Source organism: Protobothrops mucrosquamatus, unplaced genomic scaffold (assembly GCF_001527695.2).
Source record: "Protobothrops mucrosquamatus isolate PMUCROS unplaced genomic scaffold, P.Mucros_1.0 scaffold1265, whole genome shotgun sequence".
Lineage (NCBI taxonomy): Eukaryota > Metazoa > Chordata > Lepidosauria > Squamata > Viperidae > Protobothrops > Protobothrops mucrosquamatus.
This window is the reverse complement of record NW_015387471.1, coordinates 374,821-396,586: the sequence shown is the minus strand read 5'-3', so window position 1 is coordinate 396,586 and position 21,766 is coordinate 374,821. Positions and strand designations below refer to the sequence as shown.

At 35.3% G+C, this 21,766-nt stretch overlaps 1 protein-coding gene across 1 annotated transcript in view; it reads right to left on the bottom strand.

The window, feature by feature from the left end:
- TFCP2 (transcription factor CP2) overlaps positions 1–21,766 on the bottom strand; it is a 43,971-nt gene that overhangs the window by 18,539 nt on the left and 3,666 nt on the right. Inside the window, exons 3-7 of the mRNA XM_015821166.1 lie at positions 15,933–16,084; positions 14,952–15,028; positions 11,241–11,346; positions 8,339–8,445; positions 4,253–4,405 (exon numbers count right to left, since the gene is read on the bottom strand). Coding sequence (XP_015676652.1) covers positions 4,253–4,405; positions 8,339–8,445; positions 11,241–11,346; positions 14,952–15,028; positions 15,933–16,084 — 595 coding nt within the window. The remainder of the gene's footprint in view (positions 1–4,252; positions 4,406–8,338; positions 8,446–11,240; positions 11,347–14,951; positions 15,029–15,932; positions 16,085–21,766) is intronic.

The following is a 21,766-nucleotide window of genomic DNA, read 5'->3' as shown; positions in this document are numbered from 1 at the left end:
TTATTTGTTTGTTTATTTGCTGCCCATTTCCCCTATAAGGCAACTCTGGGCAGCTTATGTATATTGTATATGTAGATTTTGCTGCAGAAATTGCTTTTTGGGGTTTTTTTTTTCCTCTTGTGCTGAAAAAAGGCTGTGAACTCTCTTTCGAGACATTAAGAAAATAAGTATTTCAATGGCAGAGATATAAGAAAGCTGATGTGTCTTTTTAATATAAAAAAGTGAAACATTTTCCATTAAGAATATAGCACTGTCCAGAACAGATGGTAACATTCACTTCCCTTACTGGGTATAAAAGTTCACTCTGAAAATTAATGCAAACATGAAAAACCAGTTCCACTGCCTCCCCGCACTTGCTGAAGTCCTGTACTGTAGATGTTTATCTATGCAAACATTATGGAATCTGTTTGAATAGTTGTAAGAGAAGCGCTCACCTTGTACAAGATTATGCACCAGGATTTTTTTTTTACATCCCAAGAAGTGTGGGTACTATCTGCAGGATCGATAGGTTAAACTAAAAGTGACCACAAAGGAAAAATTTGCTTAACCAGACCCAGATGCACACAGGATTTTGTTTTTAGAGCAAAAAAAATATGAAGCCTTTGCCCACAGGGAATTTTCTATTCAGGTATACACTAATTTCTAATAAAAAGGAACGTCTTGGTAGTGGGTGAAGGAATAAAAGCGGTGAAGGTGGGAGATCGCTTACTACTTCATGAAACCTTTTGCTCTCAAAATTCTGTGCTGTTTAAAACTGCATCAGATATACAGAAAATGCAACTTCCCCACTGCCTATTGTACTGTAGCACTCAAAACTTGTCTTATGAATTAAATTAAAACCCATCACACTTCCCCATTTTACGATTCTTACCAAATTAAGAATGCCAGGTTCTATTGTAGGAGGTAATCCAATACTGCACACACACATAATTCAGCTTTGTATCTCATTACATTTACTGGACATCTAAAAACTAGGAATATTAGAATCCTAGCTTCTCTGATTCATACTGCCTCACTATTGCTGATGAGAGTTAAGAGGGTCCAGTAATTTCAGTGATTGTAAGAGTGATGCTGATTAGAATGGAAACTGCTGGTATGATAAAAGTTGAAAAGATAAAAGTAAATGTGAAGATATCCACAATGAGAGTCAGAGCAGCCATGAGGAAAGTGCCATTTTAAAAGAAGGAATTCCAAAATTAAAGCTAGAAGGAGGCAAATCCTTTCTATATTGTTGCCAGGAAACTGGGTAGACATAACTGAAGCATTTATAAATTTGGTTGTCATATTGTAAGAGCACCACACTGAAAGACATTGCTTGAGTTACTGAGGAAGAACACTGAACTTTCTCAAGAAAACCTGGAATGGCATGATGTGATCAAATCAAAACCACAAGGGCTTCTGGTCACTGATGGTGCCATCATAAGGAAAGAAGGCTGCTTTTTACAAAGGACTAATGCAATAGGAACATGGAACGTTTAAACCATAAATCAAGAGAAAATTGAAACTGTCAAAGCAATATTAAAGCATAATAAATGGAGCATAATAAGATAAGATGGCCAGAAGTGCTTTACGGGCCTTTCTGAGGTGTTGCAACTTTAACTTTGAACAGTTGTTACATGACTAGTCATAAGTCAAGGACTACCTGTATTATTAATAGATATTTAGAATGCAGAAGCTGGAAAAATAGAAGAACTTGCAAATACAGGATTATCTGCATAGGATAAATGTACTAGTTTTTTTAAAAAGAATTTTTTTATTGATTTTCTAATTTTACATTTAAATATTTAAAAAGCAACGTGGCGGCTGAGTTGATTGATAATTCAATAACATACAAGTATCTTTAGTACAAGTCTCAAACTACTACATTAGATATTTCCTCCCCTTTCCCCTTAATATTTACTGTCTCATGTTTAAACTAATACAATTCTTATTATATCGATTAAATAAAAATAACTTTCTTACGTTTATCAATAATTTTAGTTTATACATATCCTAGTTATTTTAACATTCAATCTTTATAGACAATCAATGTCCTAATTAGTTTTTCCCAATTTTTAGTTTCCCATTAATATTTAAATTTAACATTTAATATTTATAATTTCCAAGTTTTAAATAACCACAGTTCCCTTTATCACAATTCATCACAAAATCTAATGTTCAGGATACACGTCTTATCTATTTGAATATATTCTATTTCTCACCATCTTACATCAACTAATTAATAATACGGTATAACATTCTTATTTTCTATTAATTTCCAAATGTCTTAAATTTAGTAACCAAAATTTCTCTTATTTTGACATTTAATACTTCCTCTTTTTTCTTGATGTCTACTATCTCATATTTAAGCTAATAGTTTTTATTATAACAGCTAAGTAAAAACATATTACATTCATCAATAGATGTTTAGCTTATACTGTATATATCTTAGTTACTTTTACATTCAACCTTTATAAGCAAATCAATATTCAAATTTAACTATTAATATTTATACTACCAGGTTTTAAATGAACAAAGTTTTCTTTATCTCAGCTCATAACAAAATCTAGTGTTCAAAATACACATCTTATCTATTTGAGTATGTTCTATTTTAATTCTCACTGATAAGTCAAAACCCCAATTTTCTTCAGTCTTATTCTAGCTTTCTTTCTTTGCCAACTCGCCTTCCATTTCCATGCTTTTAAATCATAAAATAAATCTCCCTGTGTTGTTATATATATTGTTTGAAGTAGAAAAAGCCATCTAGTCACCATTTTTTTGAAAGGACTAACAAATCATCTCTCTATTTTTCCATATAAATGTACTAGTTTTATTAACATACATAAAAGGATGTAAGAGAGAAGAAAAAAGAAATTAGAAATCCAACAGATTAACAAAAATACCAAAAGCATGTTTCATATAAGAAATTATTCAGCCTAATTTTAAAATCCTTCATAAATCTTAACAGTCTTTGCCAATACATTGTTAGAGAATGAAAACCAAATGAGCACATTTCGACACTCTAACGTGATAAATCTGAAATCTTTCCAAAATCAAACGGTAATTTAAACAAAGTTACTCTCCAGTGTTGTAACTTTACCAACAGTAACGTTAAGTTCTGATTAAGATCTTCTAATGAAGAATGGAGCCATATATAAAGAAAGAAATGCCAAATGAATAGGCAGGTTTAAGAAAAGGCAGAAGGATATGAGATCAGATAGCCAACATAAAGTGGACAATAAAGCAAGCAGGAGAATTTAACGCAGTTTACTTTACACTACAGAAAAGCATTTGAACATTAAATCATGCCTGAATAGTGGAATATATTATGGATAAAGGGGTGCCAGGACACCGACTTGAATGATAATAAACAACAGGTTACTTTAATAATTGAATTTAGAAAAACAGCAGTTCAGAACAGGGAAGAGAAAGAGAAAAGGGATGCATATTGCTCACATACTGTATATATTTAGTGAAAAATCTGAACTAATAATAAATATTAAGAAAGAAAAGATTACGTCAGTCAGCAAGTTTAGAGAACTCACAGTTGACAGCAAAGAAGCAATAGCAGTAGTTTTGATTCCTTGGCCTCAACAACTAGGATGGACAGTGTTCTACAGAATAAAAAAGATGAATCTTATTGGGAATGGGAGCGGAAGCAATAAAAAACTAAAAAAAGTCATGAAAGGTAAGAATATTTCTATGAGAAGAGATATCAGAATAGTTAAGGCGATGATATTTCCATTAGAAATAGATGTGTGAGAAAAATGGACATATGAATTAGGTGGTTGAAAAAAGATAAGACATCTTCAAATTATGGATGTGGAAATAATCACTAATAGGACCACGGACTACAAGAATAAGCAATCAATCATTGCTGAGCAAAACAAATAATTGCTCTTGAAACAATGATCGGTAAATAGAAGCTTACATACTTTGGGCATGTGATGGAGAGCGATGAACTAGATAAAAAGATTTCTATCCAAGATGGAGGGCAACAGAAGAAAACAATTGTTATGTCAGTTAATTGGTCTACCTGTCTAGCCAAATAGCCCTGCCATCTTTATTACTGACAGCAAAATTTTAATTTAAGACATCCCCCCAAAAGGCCTGAGTAACAACATGTAGATCGGAAATGCCACAATCCTGTTTTGCCTTCTTATGAAATAATTTAACTCCTACAGTTTTGTTTTGTTTTTTAGCAACAGGATGCTAAGGATTTGTGCTCTCCAGCTCTTGTCCCTGCATTATCTATCTTAAAACACAGGTATACCTTGAAGACTTTGATCTGGCAACTGGCAGAATGCAAATGCTCAGTGTATTCCCCATTTTCATTTTCCTTGAAGGTGTCGATCTGGACTCTGAAGGGCACGCCTTTCTCTCCACCATGCTTCCTCATAGTGAACTCTGTACTGATGCAATGTACCTGGAAAAAGAGACCCAAAAATATGCTCCAAACTGCAATAGTGCAATAGTGATGCTCGTACAACACAGACAAATAAATCAAACTTTCTGTGTATGTCTAAATAAGTTCTAACAAAGCCTGAGATTCTATCTGCACAGCAAACCAAGATTGCAGGCACATAAAGAAGTCATAGGAAAAAAAGGTATTTTCTGAGAAGTGTTAATAGTTGTCTTTTCTCAAAGAAGGGTTTAAACCAACCTGGCAAAATACCAGACCTGACCAACAATTTATTTTTTTTTAAAGTTTTTAATACACCGTATTTGACATCTAGGCAGAAACCATATGTGCACATCCCTCAAAAGAGAATGAAGAACAACAATGGATGAGAACGGGAATCAGACCTGGGATACATCAAAATATGTCGTTTATTTCTCTTCTAAAACTTAAGTGCAGTCAAGTTATTTTTTAGTAAAGTATGCAGTAAGAAAGTACAGGTGGTCCTCAGCTTACAACAGTTCATTTAGTGACCATTTAAAGTTAACAATGGCACCCAAAAAAGTGATTTATGACAGTTTTTCACACTTACAACCATTGCAGCATCCCCATGGTCACATGATCAAAATTCAGCCGCTTAGCTACGGACTCGTATTTAGGATGTTTGCAATGTCCTGGGATCACAGGATCACCCTTTGTGACCTTCTGACAGGCCAAGTCAGTGGGGAAGCCAGATTCATTTAACAACCCTGTTACTAATTTAACAACTGCAGTGATTCACTTAACAACTGTGGCAAGAAAGGTCATAAAATGGGGTAAAACCCATTTAACAATTGTCTCAGTCAGCAACAGAAATTTTGGGCTCAATTGTGGTCATTAGTCGAGGACAACCTGTATGTACTTCAACCGGGTATATCCAATTTGAGGCTTCGTTATCTTTTAAAAGATCTGGAAGACATCAGGCTGAGATGTATCTCTTTTCCTCAGCCTTAGACACAATGATTTCTATCAATGTTAGCGGTTAATGCTAACAATGGTATGAAGCCATGACTGCAATCTGGAGAGAGCACTATTTTCACTGGGAAGAGAAGAGAAATTGAGCAAGGAAAGAAAGAAGCAGCCAATCCAAGGAGAAAGGAACATAAGGGTTCTTTTACTAAGTGACTTAAGACATTGTGCTAAGCCATAATAAGGAATTTTAGTTTCTGGCTTAATGGGATGTTTCAATTCACTACTGTGGCTACGAAATGTTTGTGTGGTTCAGACCACTTTAATACACCTTGGTTTAAAATTCTGGCTCTGTATAGATGTATGAACTAAGTTAATATTTTAATTGTGATAAAGAAATAAGGAAAAGGAACACATTCCCAAAATCCACAACACTGAAAATATTGTTTTAAAGTGCAAGGAAAATAGACTGGGTTATTTTGTTCTTGCTTTATTTAGAAGCTTCTAATCTTTTTTAAACAAATAATAATTCTAATCAGTATGTATAAAGCTTTTATTTGTAAACATAGTATGCATTTATGTTGGAATGGAAAGGGAAACATTCTTTTTTCCCCGACATAAGGATATGTGAATAGTGTAAAATAAAGAAAGCACAAATCTCTTAGGACACTGGAAGGCATTGTGTGTGTTACCCATGAAAAATAAGGGATCTACAACAAGAAGTTCTTAAGATGAAAAAAAAGAAACAGCAGCAGCAAAAGGCACATTGCATAATTTCAGGAATATCATCAAGGAAGTTGCTCTGGGACACATTATTCGGATTGAGAGTTTGCATGATGAATATTAGCTTCTGATTCAGAAATAAATTCATTTCATGGTCCACCTATGAACTTTGCAGGAAAGTTCAACAATTCAAAGCTTTGATACCACGCTTCTAATAATTACCTACATCAACAAGGTGTAAAGCTAAGGGAGTCTGCAATATTCCTTAGAGTTTAAGGATCAACAATGGATCAGATATTATATCTATGTCCGTTCTAAATTTCTCAATTGCCTAAATGCAGTATGTCTGTCCTTCCGAAAAGGTCTGATATTTTCTTCTCCCTTCCTAATATTTGTCCTGTAGATTGGATTAAATTACAGTAGATAAGCTCCTCTCTCAAATCGTCATAAAATGAATGGTAGCTTTACCAGTTTTGATAGCTGGGTAGCATTATTGTTTAGTTTATGAACTTCTCATCAACATTTATTGAAGCTTCAAGAATTTCCAGGGACATTCACCATTTCTGATGAAGAAGTTGATCTTAAAACAAAAGCAACGCTGTCTTGAATTAAAGCACGGTAACTATGAATCCTTAAATTATATTCAGCCATTCATTGTCCAAAATTACATCAAAGCGAAGGATAGGAGAAGGTTTTTACACATTGCATTATAGTGAGTTTGATGTGTATTTCCCCAGTTGTATCCACAGAATAAATATTCTACAAATCCTAATTAAACAAACAATAGCATAGCAGAATCTCTAACTTAAATACGATAATAGAAAACCCAACCCCAAAAGTGGGAAAAATAAGAAACTGTGAATGTATTGTTGTGATGGGGTGTATAGAAGATTACATGGTAACTAGGTTAGAATGTTTCAGTCAAAGCACAATCAAATTTAATGATACATGTTCTATAGCACTTTTCTATGTTCTGTTGTCTTGTACTCCAAGCATCAGGACATGATAACCATTCAAAGATATCATGTTCTTTCGCTATGTACACTTAAAGAGATGATGTCATATTATATGCACGGTAGCACAACACGTTATTCTTATAAAAAAATACATAAATTTACAAGAATAAATCAACCAATACTTTGCTTGCTATATGTTATCTCTCTCTCTCTCTCTCTCTCTCTCTCTCTCTCTCTCTCTCTCTCTCTCTCTCTCAATCAATCTTTATATGGCTGTCCATCTCACAAATATGACTCTTCTAGAGGAACAACCCATCATTAAAGAGGATTTTGTGCAACAATATATACAATCTATTGAGAACTTTGATGACCAAATACTGACTTTAACCAAAGTACCTGCAATTCTTAAAGCAACAGGAACTGAACAACTACAATATACTGAGAACTTTGACAATCTAGACAAGCAAATAACAATGACGACAGACCAGACTGAATTGATCACAAACACTTTAAACCAAATATGGAGACTTGACTTATTAGGGCAACAACCTAATAACTACAAAAGGGCCAGTTCCTTTGAAAAATTGATAACTGGATGTTCTCCCTTGATTCAAACAGCATGTGTGGGAATGAAGGGAGACATATCGGAGGATTCAAAGGCACTGGTATGGAAACCTGCCTGGCACAAAAAGAAAGCCAGAGTTAGATTAAAAGTGGGTTTTGAAATTCCACCTAATGGGTTAAGAAGGCTTTTAGATATACTGACTGATTTAATATTTAGTATTTAGATTTATAATGGAAATGAAAATTAACTTTTAGATTATAGTGTTGAATTGTTATATGGAAATGGGTTTGTGATAATAAAAGATATGTTATTAGTATGAGGAGTTATTAGGATGAGAAATAGAATTTATTAAGACAAGAATTTAAATTTGGGAATAATATGTATACTTTAGCTGTGATAATCACATTGTAATGAAATGAGGGCTACCCGGTTTAAACATTATGATTATTAAAGGCTAAATTTGAAAATGGTAATTGGAATTAAGTAAAACTCAAAATCAGGACTTGGATATCTATAACTAAAATTGTGTTTATAAATGTATTGATTGATTGAGCTTTACTGTATTAAGAAATGTATCAAATTGAATATGATACAATAATTAAGGGAAATAGAGAGGGAACTTTTAATGATGTAATCTTTGACTTACATGAATGACTCTGTTATTGGACTATGGATTATCCTATCTCTACGATGTTTCCTAATCACTTGGTTGTAAAAATTGAAAAATTAAAAAAACTTTTTACAAAAAAATGACTCTTCTAGATTTACCTGAATAAATACGGAAGTTCTCTTTGAAGGATCCCAAAGAAACTCTACTGTATTCAACTGTGTTGGATTTGCTCTGGGATCTATTATACCCACAGACATTGGAATATCTAAAGACAACAAAAAATAGCCACACATTAGCACATAAGATAATACTTAACAGGTCCATTCAAGCTCAAGCAAAAATAATGTAACAACTAATGTCAAGACTCTACAGTCAAAATATGAACTGTACCCACAAGCAACAATCTTGCTGAATAGGAAACTACCTATGATATTCATGCACAAGTAAAACAATTAAGAATGTTGGAATTAGCAAGTTTGACAGAATGCAGGGCAAGGGACAAATTGAAAGCAAAATAGTTTACCAAGCTAATTGTATGTATGATTTAATTGAACTATAGGCCTTATCTTTTTGGCCATTCCTTGGGCCTCAGTTCAAGTGAAGACTTCTATGAGTGACCAAAGTTATAAGAGAACCAGTTTGGTGGTTAAGGTATCAGGCTAGAAATTGGGAGACCGTGAGTTCTAGACCTGCCTTAGGAATGAAGCTAGTTGGTTCACCTTAGGCCAGCCACTTTATCTCAGATCCAGGAAGGAAGCAAGGGCAAACCACTTCTAAGAAATCTTGGCAAGAAAACTGCAGGGACTAGGTCAGGTAGTTGGCAAGAATCAAAATTGAATTGAAGGCACAGACATTTATGCTATAGGATAACTATAACCTAAATTAATAGTAAGAGAAAAAAGGGTTGAAACGTTGGAAAATAACCTGAAAAATGGGCATGTGCAAGACCAATACAATACAGAGATATTCCAAGCCAAATTAAGAAGGAATAGAAAATTATTGAAATCATTTTAATAAAATCCTTGAATTTCAAATGACCATGGAATAATAATGAAAAAGAACATTTTGAGTTGACAGAGAAGACCAAACTTTGATGTATTATCATGACATGATCTGTGACATTGAGGTAACTGAATAATTCATCTGAGATAATCTAACATTCCTTAAAGTAAAAAAGAACTGAAGGGAAGAACAGATCAAAGTCCCATTTTTCATTCCATCCTTACAAAGACTCCAAGAGATTCTCCCATGCTCTTTTGTTGCCTTCCGCGTAAAGTCATTCCGTTGTGTTGTTAGCAATTATATAAATGTGTATTATTGAGTTTGGTCATGAACTTGATACTACATAAGCTCCATCCAGATAATAGTACTAGTTCATACAGAAGATTTTGGAAGATATAGAGACTAGTCTATATATGAACTGTACTTCAGGATTAGCAATGTAGAGATATTTTGGCCTTTGATTCCTTGACATAGTCATGTTGACTGGTTCTGATGGAAGTCTGAAGAGCAATGGGTTATTTAATCCTGCTTTATATTAAGAAGCAGATATGCACCTGTAACCTATATAAATTATGCAATTTTTATAAACAAGTGACTGGTGAACAAACATAAAATCAATTTAAAACAATTACAACATAGCACAAATATATATGTGTCATAGCTGTCAATATAGCCAGGAAATTGGGGCCCTTCACAAACTTTGGGCTCAAGTTCTTATGAAAAGCCAGCAGGTTTAGGGTCACCCTCAATTCTGAAGAGACTGTTCCAGATGGCCGGTGCCCTGGCAGAGAAGGTATGTCTCCTAGTCCCTGCCCGCCAATATTCCTAGGCTAATGGAATCTGTAGCATGCTCAACTTGCTGGACCAAACTGGACTGGTAGAAACAAATGGGAGAAGACAGCCCCTCAAGTAGCCCAGTCCCAAGCCACGAAGGGCTTTAAAGTACCTTAAATTGCACCCAGAAACACACAGGCAAGCAATACAGCTCACACAGTAGAGGTGATGCAAACTCCAACCAATGCAGCCGCATTTTGTGCCCGCCGAAGCTTCTGAATACTTTTCAATGGTAGCCCTATGTATACTGTGTTGCAGTAATCCAAATGAGAGGTCATGAGGGCATTAGTTTAGGAATGGGTGCATCTGTCGCATAATTTAAATGTGTGCCAAGGCTCTCTTCTAATCATAGAAGAGTGAAAAACAGTAACCTGGATGTATTAAAATCCCATGTGCGAACCCTGGAAGATATCCACTATCTGCTTCCTCCAACTTATCAAGACTTTTTCACATTTCCATTCTCCGATTTCAATCTATAAATAAGAACCAGTATTTTTCTTTTCTTTTTTTCTTAATGGACAGCTAGCAAAGATTCAGCATTTCTAGTATGCAGAGGTCTTGGAAGGACATTTTCCTCAAGTCACTCTCAAATAAAAACAAAAGCAATTGATTACATAACACATCTATGTAAAAAAAAAAAGGAGATGGGGAGAAACTTTTTAGGAATTTTACACAGGTCTTAATTTTCACTAGAAACACTAGAATCCTTTACTCAGAAATGTAATCCACTTGGTTTCTAGATCAAAACACAGGATTGCTGCTGTAACTGCTTACATACATAGAACACTCTGATGAATTAAATCATTAGGGGAATACATGAGTGAAAGAAGATATGCTTTCCTGATTTAAAGCAGCTTTCCACTGATTAATAGTTCAGGAATATGAAGCAAAACAAAAAACAAAAAAACCCAGCTAAAAAGCTCTCTGATTCTGTGAGGAGGGGATTTTAGCCACAAGTGGCTAAACAATGCGATCCAAGCTACAATGCAGCCTGAACAGAGCACAGGATTGTGGTAAAAAATTGTTTAGAGAGCAAACCACTCAAGGTAGCCTGTCCAAGCAATCAAAAATAAATCTTCCGTGGGAAAATAATATAAGTTCTGGTGATGTAAACCAAAAACGAAAACTACTTTCCAAAAGCAATAATGGAAAGTAAGCAGGTAAAGACAATGCTTTCCCAAAGCTGTAACATAATAGTAGTCCAGATTTACCAAAAACACTCACCAATATCTAGTATCCTGTCTCCTGGCCTGTTCCACCTCCAGCCTTCCAACTGTTGATGCTCTGTGTACTGCAGCCGTCGATCATGGAACACCACTCTAAATATACTCTAAGAAACAAAAGAACTTCCCATTGACTATAATTAATATGTCAATGCAAGCCGGTTTAAAAAAAAATCAATCCTTGATCAGAGAGATGATTCTTGGGAGCTTCTTCCAAAGATATGCCCTCACAAGGTCCATCTACCATAACGCTGATGAATTATACGAATGGAAAATATTTAGCTTAACACTAACAGTCAATTCACATTCATGTTTCTATTTATGGCAAAAGATACACAAAGCCAAGATTCACTTCCACACTGCATTGCAATCTAAAGCAGAATACTACAGCAATGTGTGAAAAGGTTCTAAATTTCCCCAAGGATTAGTTCAAATATGCTTCTAAATCAACTGCTAAACAGGAGTCAAGGAAATGCATGAATAGGCTCCTCTAAAAGGTTTTGCTTTGGAGTGGTTGTTCTATCCAAGACATTTGAATTACAATTTACAGGTAGTCCTCAGATTACCACCACTCAAAATTGACCATTCGAAATTATGACACTTCTCTATAGCAATAGAGAATGACAGTTCTTAATCATGTGGTACAGATCCTAAAGTAGAAAGATTCGTTATTCTTCCTGAACACATAAATTATTTCTTTTGTTGACTGTTTTTTGGCAAATCAATTGCTATGATTTCTCCTGGCAACCGCTTTCATTTTCTAAGGGTATATAGACAGTTTCTACATCAGTATGGATAATATCCTATAAGGCATATACTTAATTCTTTCTGCTTCATGGAAATATAATATTATTAAACAATAATTAGCAATGTAATCCAAATAAAATTGGGAGGGCTGCAAAGCAATGGGGGGACTTAAAACCAGTCCTCAGAATTCTAGCTGGGGCAGTGTCCTCTGGTTATGTGATTGTAATCTGGGCACTCGGTGCCTGGCTCACAATTAAAATACTGCCACAAGCCACGATCACGTGTAGGCCATTTCTGATGTTCCCTGCCAGCTTCCTACAAGCAAAGGCAATGGGGAAGCCAACAGGAAGTTGGAAGTTACTCCCTCTCCAGCCTTTCTTTGGCCTGCCCACTCTGACACAGCAACCCCTGCCCCCCACAGTGGCTGCATGCAGTACCCCATCACCTACCTGCACTCAATAGCACTGCTAGCAGTACCTCTCTTACCCACATGTAGCTTTCAACATGCCTGAGACTTCCACCTTTTCTTGCATATCAATAGACACAGTCCTATGATTATGATAGTAACTGGGACTGTCAGGATGGCCATCACTAAACAATGCAGTCATGTGATATTGCTCTTTATGACTGCATTGCTTAGCGATTGTAACCCAAGAGCGACCTGTACTTTCATGATTATTTGCCATAATTCAGTATTCCCACAGAGAGATGTGTATCGTGTGATCTATTTGAATGTGCCTTGTAATTCAGCAACAGCTACTACAACAAAATAAGATTTCCAATAAGGTTATTCTTACAGGGAGCATCCCCAAGGCACTGAATACTTTCATGATTTCTAAGCACTCCAGAGGCCAAAGGGCTAGAAACTGTCACAGTATTTAGAGGAGGGAAACTATCATTATTATTCAATAGTAGATGATATAATGAATCCACATTCTAGATCAGGATCCAAAATGTGGTAATTCAAAAAAACTTAAGATTTCCAGATTCTAAAAAATGTGGTATTTACGTTAGCAACATAAATAATATATCTGGATGAACTACACTTTCACACAAGAAAAATGCTACATGTAGTACTTATCTGTTGTCACCTATCTTAGCTACTATTTAATTAATCTTTGTGTGTGCGCCTTTGAGTCAATCTTGACTCCTGGCAATCATCTGGACAAAATCCCTGTAGTTTTCTTGACAACAGTTTTGGAAGTAGTTTGTCAATACCTTCTTCCTAGGGCTGACAGAGAGTGACTGCCCCAAAATCAACCAGCTGGCTTTGGGTGTAAGGCAGGTCTGAACCTTAATATCTTGGTTTCTAGTCTGATGCCTTTAACCACTAAACCAAACTGGCTCTGTTGAATTTACATAAGGGGTTACAAAACAGTATTCTTTGAATAAAATATTTTTCACAGCAGTGACATTTTATATGTCCTCAGACTTTTATATTAATAAATGAATATGTTTATTAATATAAAAATCTGGGGACATATAAAATGTTACTGCTGTGAAAAATATTTTCACAGCAGTACAAGTATGAGCTATAGCCAGAAAGCAAAAGACGGTTACTTATATAATTTAAAACAAAGCCATGATTACCTAGGTACTTAAGAAATTGTTTACAGCATATTGAAAATGTTCATGTACCTTCCATGCTAGTGTGTTTTGTCCAGAATATCATTCTGTCTTAGGAAAATTTGCAGGTTAATGTTATAAATTCCATTAACATGGAATAACCAATAACCAGGCTGGCGTTAGTAAAAATGCAGAGACCATAATACATTTGGGTTGAAAAGTACTGAACTGGCTGCCTGTTGATACCCAGAAAAAAATTATAATGTGGTGGATATTATTGTTAAAACCTTATGTGGATTAGGTACAACCTATCTGAGAAATCTTTTTTTCTACAGTAACCTTACTCAACTTCCTCTGCAGTTCCTGCAAGCTGATTTAGAGGTCCCGGGGTCAAGCCTTCTCTATTGCCACCTCAGTTCTTTCAAGTGTACTTCCCAAAAGGTTTAGGGACTTGTCAACTTCATTAGCTTTTTTAAAAAAACCTTATAATACATTTTACTTATAATTATTTTTACTGGAATGATAAATTTACATTGCTATTTTAACTATTTTAATATATTGGATTTAAGTCTATTTTAATTCTTAACTGCCAAGAGACTTCAAAGGTCAGAAGTTTACTAAGTTAGTTAAATAAATACTTTTGCTATCCAAGGCAGTATATGTTTAGCTCAAAAAACCTGAATCTAAAACTAAGGGGATTGCAATGGGGAGATTTTCTTACTCTGTATATTACTTCCGTTTGTCTTCTAGCTATAGATAAAGAACATTTGTACCTGCCATTTTTGTTGTCTAAACATTACTAAATTTCCCTGCATATGTTTGGGCAAACATAAAGCAAGCTTACAACTGAATTTATTCTTCTATCTTACTTTGATGCTGAATCTTCTACTGCTTCCTGAACTTCATGCAAAGCAAAAATAGTGATATAGTGAAAAAAAGAGTGCCCCACTTGTATTTTATGCTATTTTGCCATCCCTCTTAAAAACCCTCTGCAAGTTACTATACTACTAAACTGTAGCAAGCCACACATTCACAATCTTGATTCAAGATCATCTGACAATCGTTTTAACTGTTATGTCTTTGGAAGATTCAGTGAAATCTAACATTCTAAGAGTTCCACATTTCCTCTGCCTTATTTATTCTTTGCAATATTTATGCTTTGAATAGCAAGGACTTCTCATTCATCAGTGGCCTATCCACATAATTTATCACCCGCTAATCTTTCATTTTGCTCCTCAGTAAATTGCCATTCCTAACGTTAATACCAGGATTTGCTAGAGTGGTGTAAGTGATTGCATCACTTTGCATAATTTAGTATCATTTATTACCTGGCAAAATGTTTGTGGAAATCTGATGAAGTTCTCTCACATATTTTGGGAGAAGACAGATTGTTACATACCTTTACAAGCTTTCCATTTAGTTCAGGCAATTCCCCTATTTTCCTGTTATCCAGCATTCTGATTTCATAAGACTGACCTGAAAAAGAAAATATATTTGCAGTTATGATTTAAAAAAAAGGATTTGTTGTCTCAGTCAATAAGAAAAAGCAAGCATAAGTGTCCCCATTATGTATAGGAAGCAATGAAAAAGGGCCATTCTGTATGAAAGTATATCTGTATCACTATATACTCCTTTTAGAATAATCTATTTCTTTAGGTCTGAACTTGATTAAATCAGAAATAACTTGAAATATGACAGTCAGTAATGTTACACTGAACTGTACTAAACTACGAGAAATGTAAAAACGGGGATATCAATTAATCTCCTTTTACCTCTCCAGTTACAATGATTGAACTACAAGATACTATATAGGTTGATCCAGCTGAGTCCAAGTCGTGTTAACTGAATGACATTTCTAATAAATTCTGTTTACAGCTAACATGTCAGTAACATTTTTCACCTATCGGAATTATCACTAATCTTTTTCAAATTAGCTGCATAAATATGTGAGGAGTGCCGAAAGTTAGATTAATACAAAAAGTATCACATACATTAAAGTTTATCAAAGTTGAAGTTCAGTTGACAGTAACCAAGGCTAAGCTGACTGAGAGATTATAAACTGCACATTGTTAAGCAATTGCACTGCTTTGTCAAGTATTTCCAAGCCCATGAATCACATCAAATACTCATGTCTAGGATTCTTGTATTTCCAACTTATTTTTTAAAGCTTAAAATGCTTTGAGAGCTTTACTGGATAATGGCATATAAGAATTTCAATTCAATTAAAAAAAACCCTACTGTTTGTTGTTCCCCCTTCCTGTTGGGATTTTAGCTTTTATTAACATTGGTTTGAGCAGCCAACTTACACTGATACGAACCCAAAACTATAAAGCAGCCTTTTTCCCATCTGGTATTCATGCAAAACAGAAATATAGCTTACCTTGATTAAGATAAGTGAGAGTTTCATCATGAAGTTTTACAGCAGGAGAAGTGGCAGCACACAAAACATACTGAAAGGGCAGAATTTTGTTCTCATTGTCAGTAGGCAAGCTGGATTCTTCTTGCTTAAAGATGGGCAAGGCAAGGACATCGCTACAAAACAAATATGTGGTCAGACTAATTATTTTTGTTCATTTTACTGAAAGCTTTTAAAATTACAGTAAGTCTCCATACCTGACAATTAAAAAATGATTTAGTAGACTAAAATAAGAATTTCCTCTGCAAAGTAAGAGAACAAATGGAATGCTGTATGGTGTTACATATCTATATTTATCACGGACAGCTTCCCTATCAAAACAATCCTTCCTGGAAGGATATATGGGTTTTAAAATGAAAAATAATGTTAGTTGGAAATCCAGAAACTATAGCCAATATTAAGGCTAAACCTTTTTTAGATTTCAAAGAGAGGGCTCTCTGGGTGAGATGTTTTGAGAGCGCTCTTATCCACTCTTGCCCAAGTTGATGCACTCTTTCTATAGCAGACTTGGTTGGCAATCTACCATCTCCACGAAGGGCAAATGTGGTTTTATAAGACGCACAGCACTTTGGATCTAGAGAAGATATCCACACCAAGAATCATTTTTTTAACCTGTGAGGTTTTAATGCTACAGACCTGTTGAGACTTCGTTTCAAATACACAATAGATTTGACAACCTCTCAGGATAAAATCATTAGTCAAAAGACGTATATTCATACCCCAATTAAATGTTGCATATCCATGAACATCTATGCTCTTACTCCGAGTAAGGCATAGCATCTTCTCTGATCTAAGACTGATGCCCCAATGTTGATGCTGCTAAAAGACATAATATAAAATCCTTCCTACCTTTCAGGAAACTAATGCGGATTATTAGGAATTTGTTAAGAGTCACATTTCTTCACCATAGTAACTATGGGTGCTTGTGTTTCAAATGTACTTTGAAACAGACCTATTAACAATTCCCCTACTACTAATAGTGAAAGAAATCTCCTCAATGTTTCAAAATGGAACTCTGCCATCTGCCTTTAAAATCCCAAGACAGCAACTACAATGTGTTCCAAGCATCGGCATCCACTACAAAAAGTAAGGAATCACGAAAGCAAAACCATTTTCACAAATACATGTACGAACAATCTGAATTCAAAAGTAGTTATGTTTATGGACGCTCAAATTATACTGAAACAATGAACTGGAAAGAAAGTAAACGTGCATATTTAGTGTAAAATCTTCTGGGGCAACTTCCCACACAAGCTAGAAATCCATACACAGGAAAAATAAGGCGTTCACCCTACTGGGAAGGGATGAGGGATGAAGTTGAGTGGAAAAAAAATTACAACTAAAGACATTTTTTTTCCTCTTCTTTATTCTTTCTCAAAGTCATATACAATAACATTCTAAAAAATGGGTGGTAGAAAGTCAGAAGAGACTTTACCTAGAAACATTTTCGTTTATTTCTGTAGGACAAGGGAATTTTGTGTAGATCTAGTGCAAAACACTAATACTTCCTAGTATCTAAACCTTTATTAAAAATTATATTTCTCACACAACACTTTCCTTTCCTTGTTGGCATGCAAGATTAATTGGCTCAGTATACATAAAAGCACGATACCTCTCTGGGCTTTGCTATTCAAGCCAAATACAAACACATAAAAATATGTTAGCTCTCCCAAATTCTAACCCAGGCACAGAAGATTTTGAGGGACAGGATCTATCAGAAGAAAAGTAGTTCCCTCTACTAGTGGTAGAACCTTCTTTTGTAGGTCTAATTTTTAAGTTAAATGTGCGTGTGCATATTTTCCCATTAATCAGGACTGAATGATATACATATTTGCCACATTACTGTTTAAAATGCCCAGATGCTCAAAGTTTGAGATGACACGTTAGGCTAAACCATAATTTACTTATAGCTTACAAATAAATCACAATGACTGAATTAACACTACAAGCAAAAAGCCATTAAGTAAATAAGGTACCTAGGACCCAATGGTTGGACCACGCCATGTGTTAAAAATTAAGTGAGGGAAACTTTAAGTGACCAGAGTCTCCATTTAACTTTTTGAGCACAATAAAGCTTATTTTCAGGTAGGACAATGAGGCTAAGTAGTTAAGACCCTACCAGGCAAATAATCGAGCCTCTTTCTCTTCGTTCTGGGAACTTGGGTACGTCATTATTTAGTTTTAACTGTATTAAGCCTTATATTACAACTTTTTGAAATCAAAGTATGAGGATGCATTTGAAGAAACATTGGAAGTTGTCAAAACAGGATTCAAGATCAACAGTGAGGTTGTTTGTCACCTGATCTAATCCAAAGCTAACAAACCACATCTCTCAACCCTTTCACATGGAGCTTTAAGGATTGAATCCTAACTGCTGCCTGTATCTCCCCATCTCTTGTAAAGATAGAGTGCATCAACTTTCCTATCTTAAAAGGAATGCTGTTTTAAAAAGAAATATTGGTTTTCTTGAAGAATGAGATGACATATCCAATAATCACAACCTACCATTCTTTCAATAACAAAAATTGATACAATAAACTGCTTGACACTTATTTCTGGATGTAGTTGAATTTACATTGGACATCAACCACATCATAATGATGCTTTTCTAAGAATATCAATAATTAAGTTAGCAAGAGGTCAGTACTATATTACAGCTCTGCTTGATTTCATTTTTAAGACTAAATTAGGAATTGTAGCTAAATTATTTGTACAAAATACATACATCTACTATTCTATTATATATTTTGCTATGGCCAAACATGTAGGTATTCCTACTAGCTAATCTTCTGCTACTCTCAATTTTTTCCTTCATCCTAGATACATAATTACTTTCAAATGTGAATTAAAAATTAATCTGGTCAGCAGTAATCAAGGTAATACCAATAAATGGTATCAAAAGTTCTAAATGTAAAACCAGTTTCTATATAGCTCTTTTCCCATCCCAGCCCCTGTAGGGCAAGCAGTAGCAGAATAATTTGTAGAAATTGTAAAATTTCCATGGTTATGCAAAACAAAAAAACCGTGTAGAACGTTTTCACATAATTTATTGGAATCGCAAAAATAAGTTTTTCTTACTATTTTTTTAAACATTATTTTCTGTTAGTGAAGATTAGACAGATGACTGGTTATGGCTAGGACAAGAATTATGAAGGACAGGATATAAATGTTTCAAAGAAATAAGCAATCCCACTTGCGGTGAAATAAAATGAATGACCCAAAAATGACTTCCAAGATAATAAAACTTCATAGAAATAAAGTTCAGACTAAGCACCTGATTTTTTCCTTGATATGAAGCAAGAGTTTCTGAATAGCAGGCCTTTATTTCATCAAAACCACTTGCTTATCTGTTACCATCCCAATGAGCTGCATTTCTGGAGCCTGACCAGGACATTCTACGTGCATCTTCTCTCAAATGTCCCACTGCTTTTAATGGTATTATTCTCAGGACAATGCACATTGTTATTGCCTTTGAGGATCATTATAATGAAATATATGGAGATAGGCCCTTTCATTATAACATTGTTTGCTACTGTCCCATTAACAGTAATGTCTTAATGCATTAGACAGGAATGTGTAAATATAAACTGGATTCTTAAAGTGGGGTTCAGCGTATCACATTTTGCATTGTGAATCTAAATTAATTTTGTCAACTCATTCAGTCTAAATTATGGATTAGAGATAGTTCTATAGAGTTCACAACTTTCTCACACCGCTAGAGATTTCAGAGTCTTTTCATAATTTTGAATTCTTGCTGTTTTTAAATTCGCAGAATCTAAGTAGACTATGCAGGTAACCTTCCACTTACAACCACAACTGAGTCCAAAATTTCTGTTGCTAAGGGAGAGAGTTGCTGAGTGAATGTTGTCCCATTTTACGACCTTTGTTGCCACTGCAGTTGTTAAGTTATTAACATGGTTGTTAAGTAAATCTGGCTTCCCCATTGACTTTGCTTGTCAGAAGGTCACAAAAGGGGATCACATGACACCAGGACACCGCAACCATCATGAATAGGAGTCAGTTTCCAAGTATTCGAATTTTGAACATGTGACCACAGGGATGCTGCAACAGTCGTTAAGTGTGAAAAATGTTGCAAGTCACTTTTTTCAGTGATGTTGTAACTTTGAACAGTCACTAAGTGAACTGTTGTAAGTTGAGGACTACCCATATCAGCATATGAAACTACCTCCCTTTTACTATAGTTGTCTCCAACCATGAAAAGTGAGGGTGAGAATGTTGGTCTTATTGCCTTTATACATTTCCATAGTTTTATCAAGCTTTGTCTGTTACGTTTTTTTAATCCTCCTTTGTATCTCTCTGCTATAAGTATCACTGACTAAACCAGGGGTAGGTAACCTTGGCTCTTTTATGACTCGTGGTCTTCAACTCCCAGAATTCCTGAGCCGGCATGGCTCAGCTTGGAAGCCTCTCCCTTTCCCCTCAGCATGGCTGGCTCAGGAATTCTGGGAGTTGAAGTCCATAAAAGAGCCAAGGTTGCCTACCCCTGGACTAAACCATCTCCTTCCAAAATTGCCATTCTGCTGTGTAGAAATTTTCACAAATCTGTTAACCAAGACAGTCAGCTTGCTTTATAATACAATTTAAAATCTGGAACGCAAGGCCACCTCTTGCTTTAGACAGGATTCTTTTGTTTAGGACTTTCCCCATTTCTTATGGATTTACTGACGCTGCCTTGCCATTCTCCTCAAGTTCTCTCCAGAAATTCCGACTAGGCACTAGGGCAGTGATGGCGAACCTTTTAGAGACCGAGTGCCCAAACTGCAACCCCAAACCCACTTATGCATCGTCGGGTGCCGGGTAGGTGTGGCCCATTGGGTGGGTGTGACTGCGGTGGTAATGGCGGACTGGGTGGGACTAAAAAGTTCAATCAATCAATTCCAACTTTGCAAGATCTTTTTTTTCCCGCGAGAAGTTGAAATTGACTGATTGATTGGGGGTTTTTTGCGCACGGCGGCAGAGGCCTAAAGCGAAAAGGTTTTATAAAACCCAGCTGAAGGCCTAGGACTGGGGCGACGGTGCGCGTGCCCACAGAGAGGGCTCTGAGTGCCGTCTCTGGCACCTGTGCCATAGGTTCGCCACCACTGCACTAGGGCATTTGAAATAGATAATTTATCCTGGGTAAAACATTCATTTGAATTATTGCAAATGATCTTAATCAAGACAGTTTTAAGTTCGTCCACCTTTCAAGATCTTTTTTAATCTACTGCCATAATTTGACACAGTTATTCTGACACGTTTCTTGACTGTTTCCTAGTAAATGCAAACTAAGTTATTTTGCTGAATGGACTAACCACCAGATTGTTTGTTTGCAGAAAATTCCTTCTTGTGATAAAAATCTTAAAATTATTTTTGCTTTCTGAACACCAGCTTTATATCCCAAATATCCTCATTTATGGATTATGTTCATTAACTGCTTTTTTTCTATTTGTGGTTCTGTAAGTATTAGTACTACATCATCTATATAATATTTGAGCTTATATTTCTCTCCATGGATTTTGAGACCTGTTATTTGTCACCTCAGATTTTTTTTCTTCCAGTATTTCTAATGCAAAATCAAGGAGAGTGGATTTATTTGCCTTGTTCCTGTACTGACTTGAAAAATCTGCTGAGGGTACTCCATGAGCTGTAATCTTTGCTTTTTGCCATTGATATATACTTTTAACTGAAGCTTGAAATGTTTTTCTGGGATCCATTTTATTCAGTACTGCTGGCATGAATAGCCACAAGCAAATTATTAAAGGCTTTTTCAGCATCTAAGAAAATTAGGACAGCTTTTT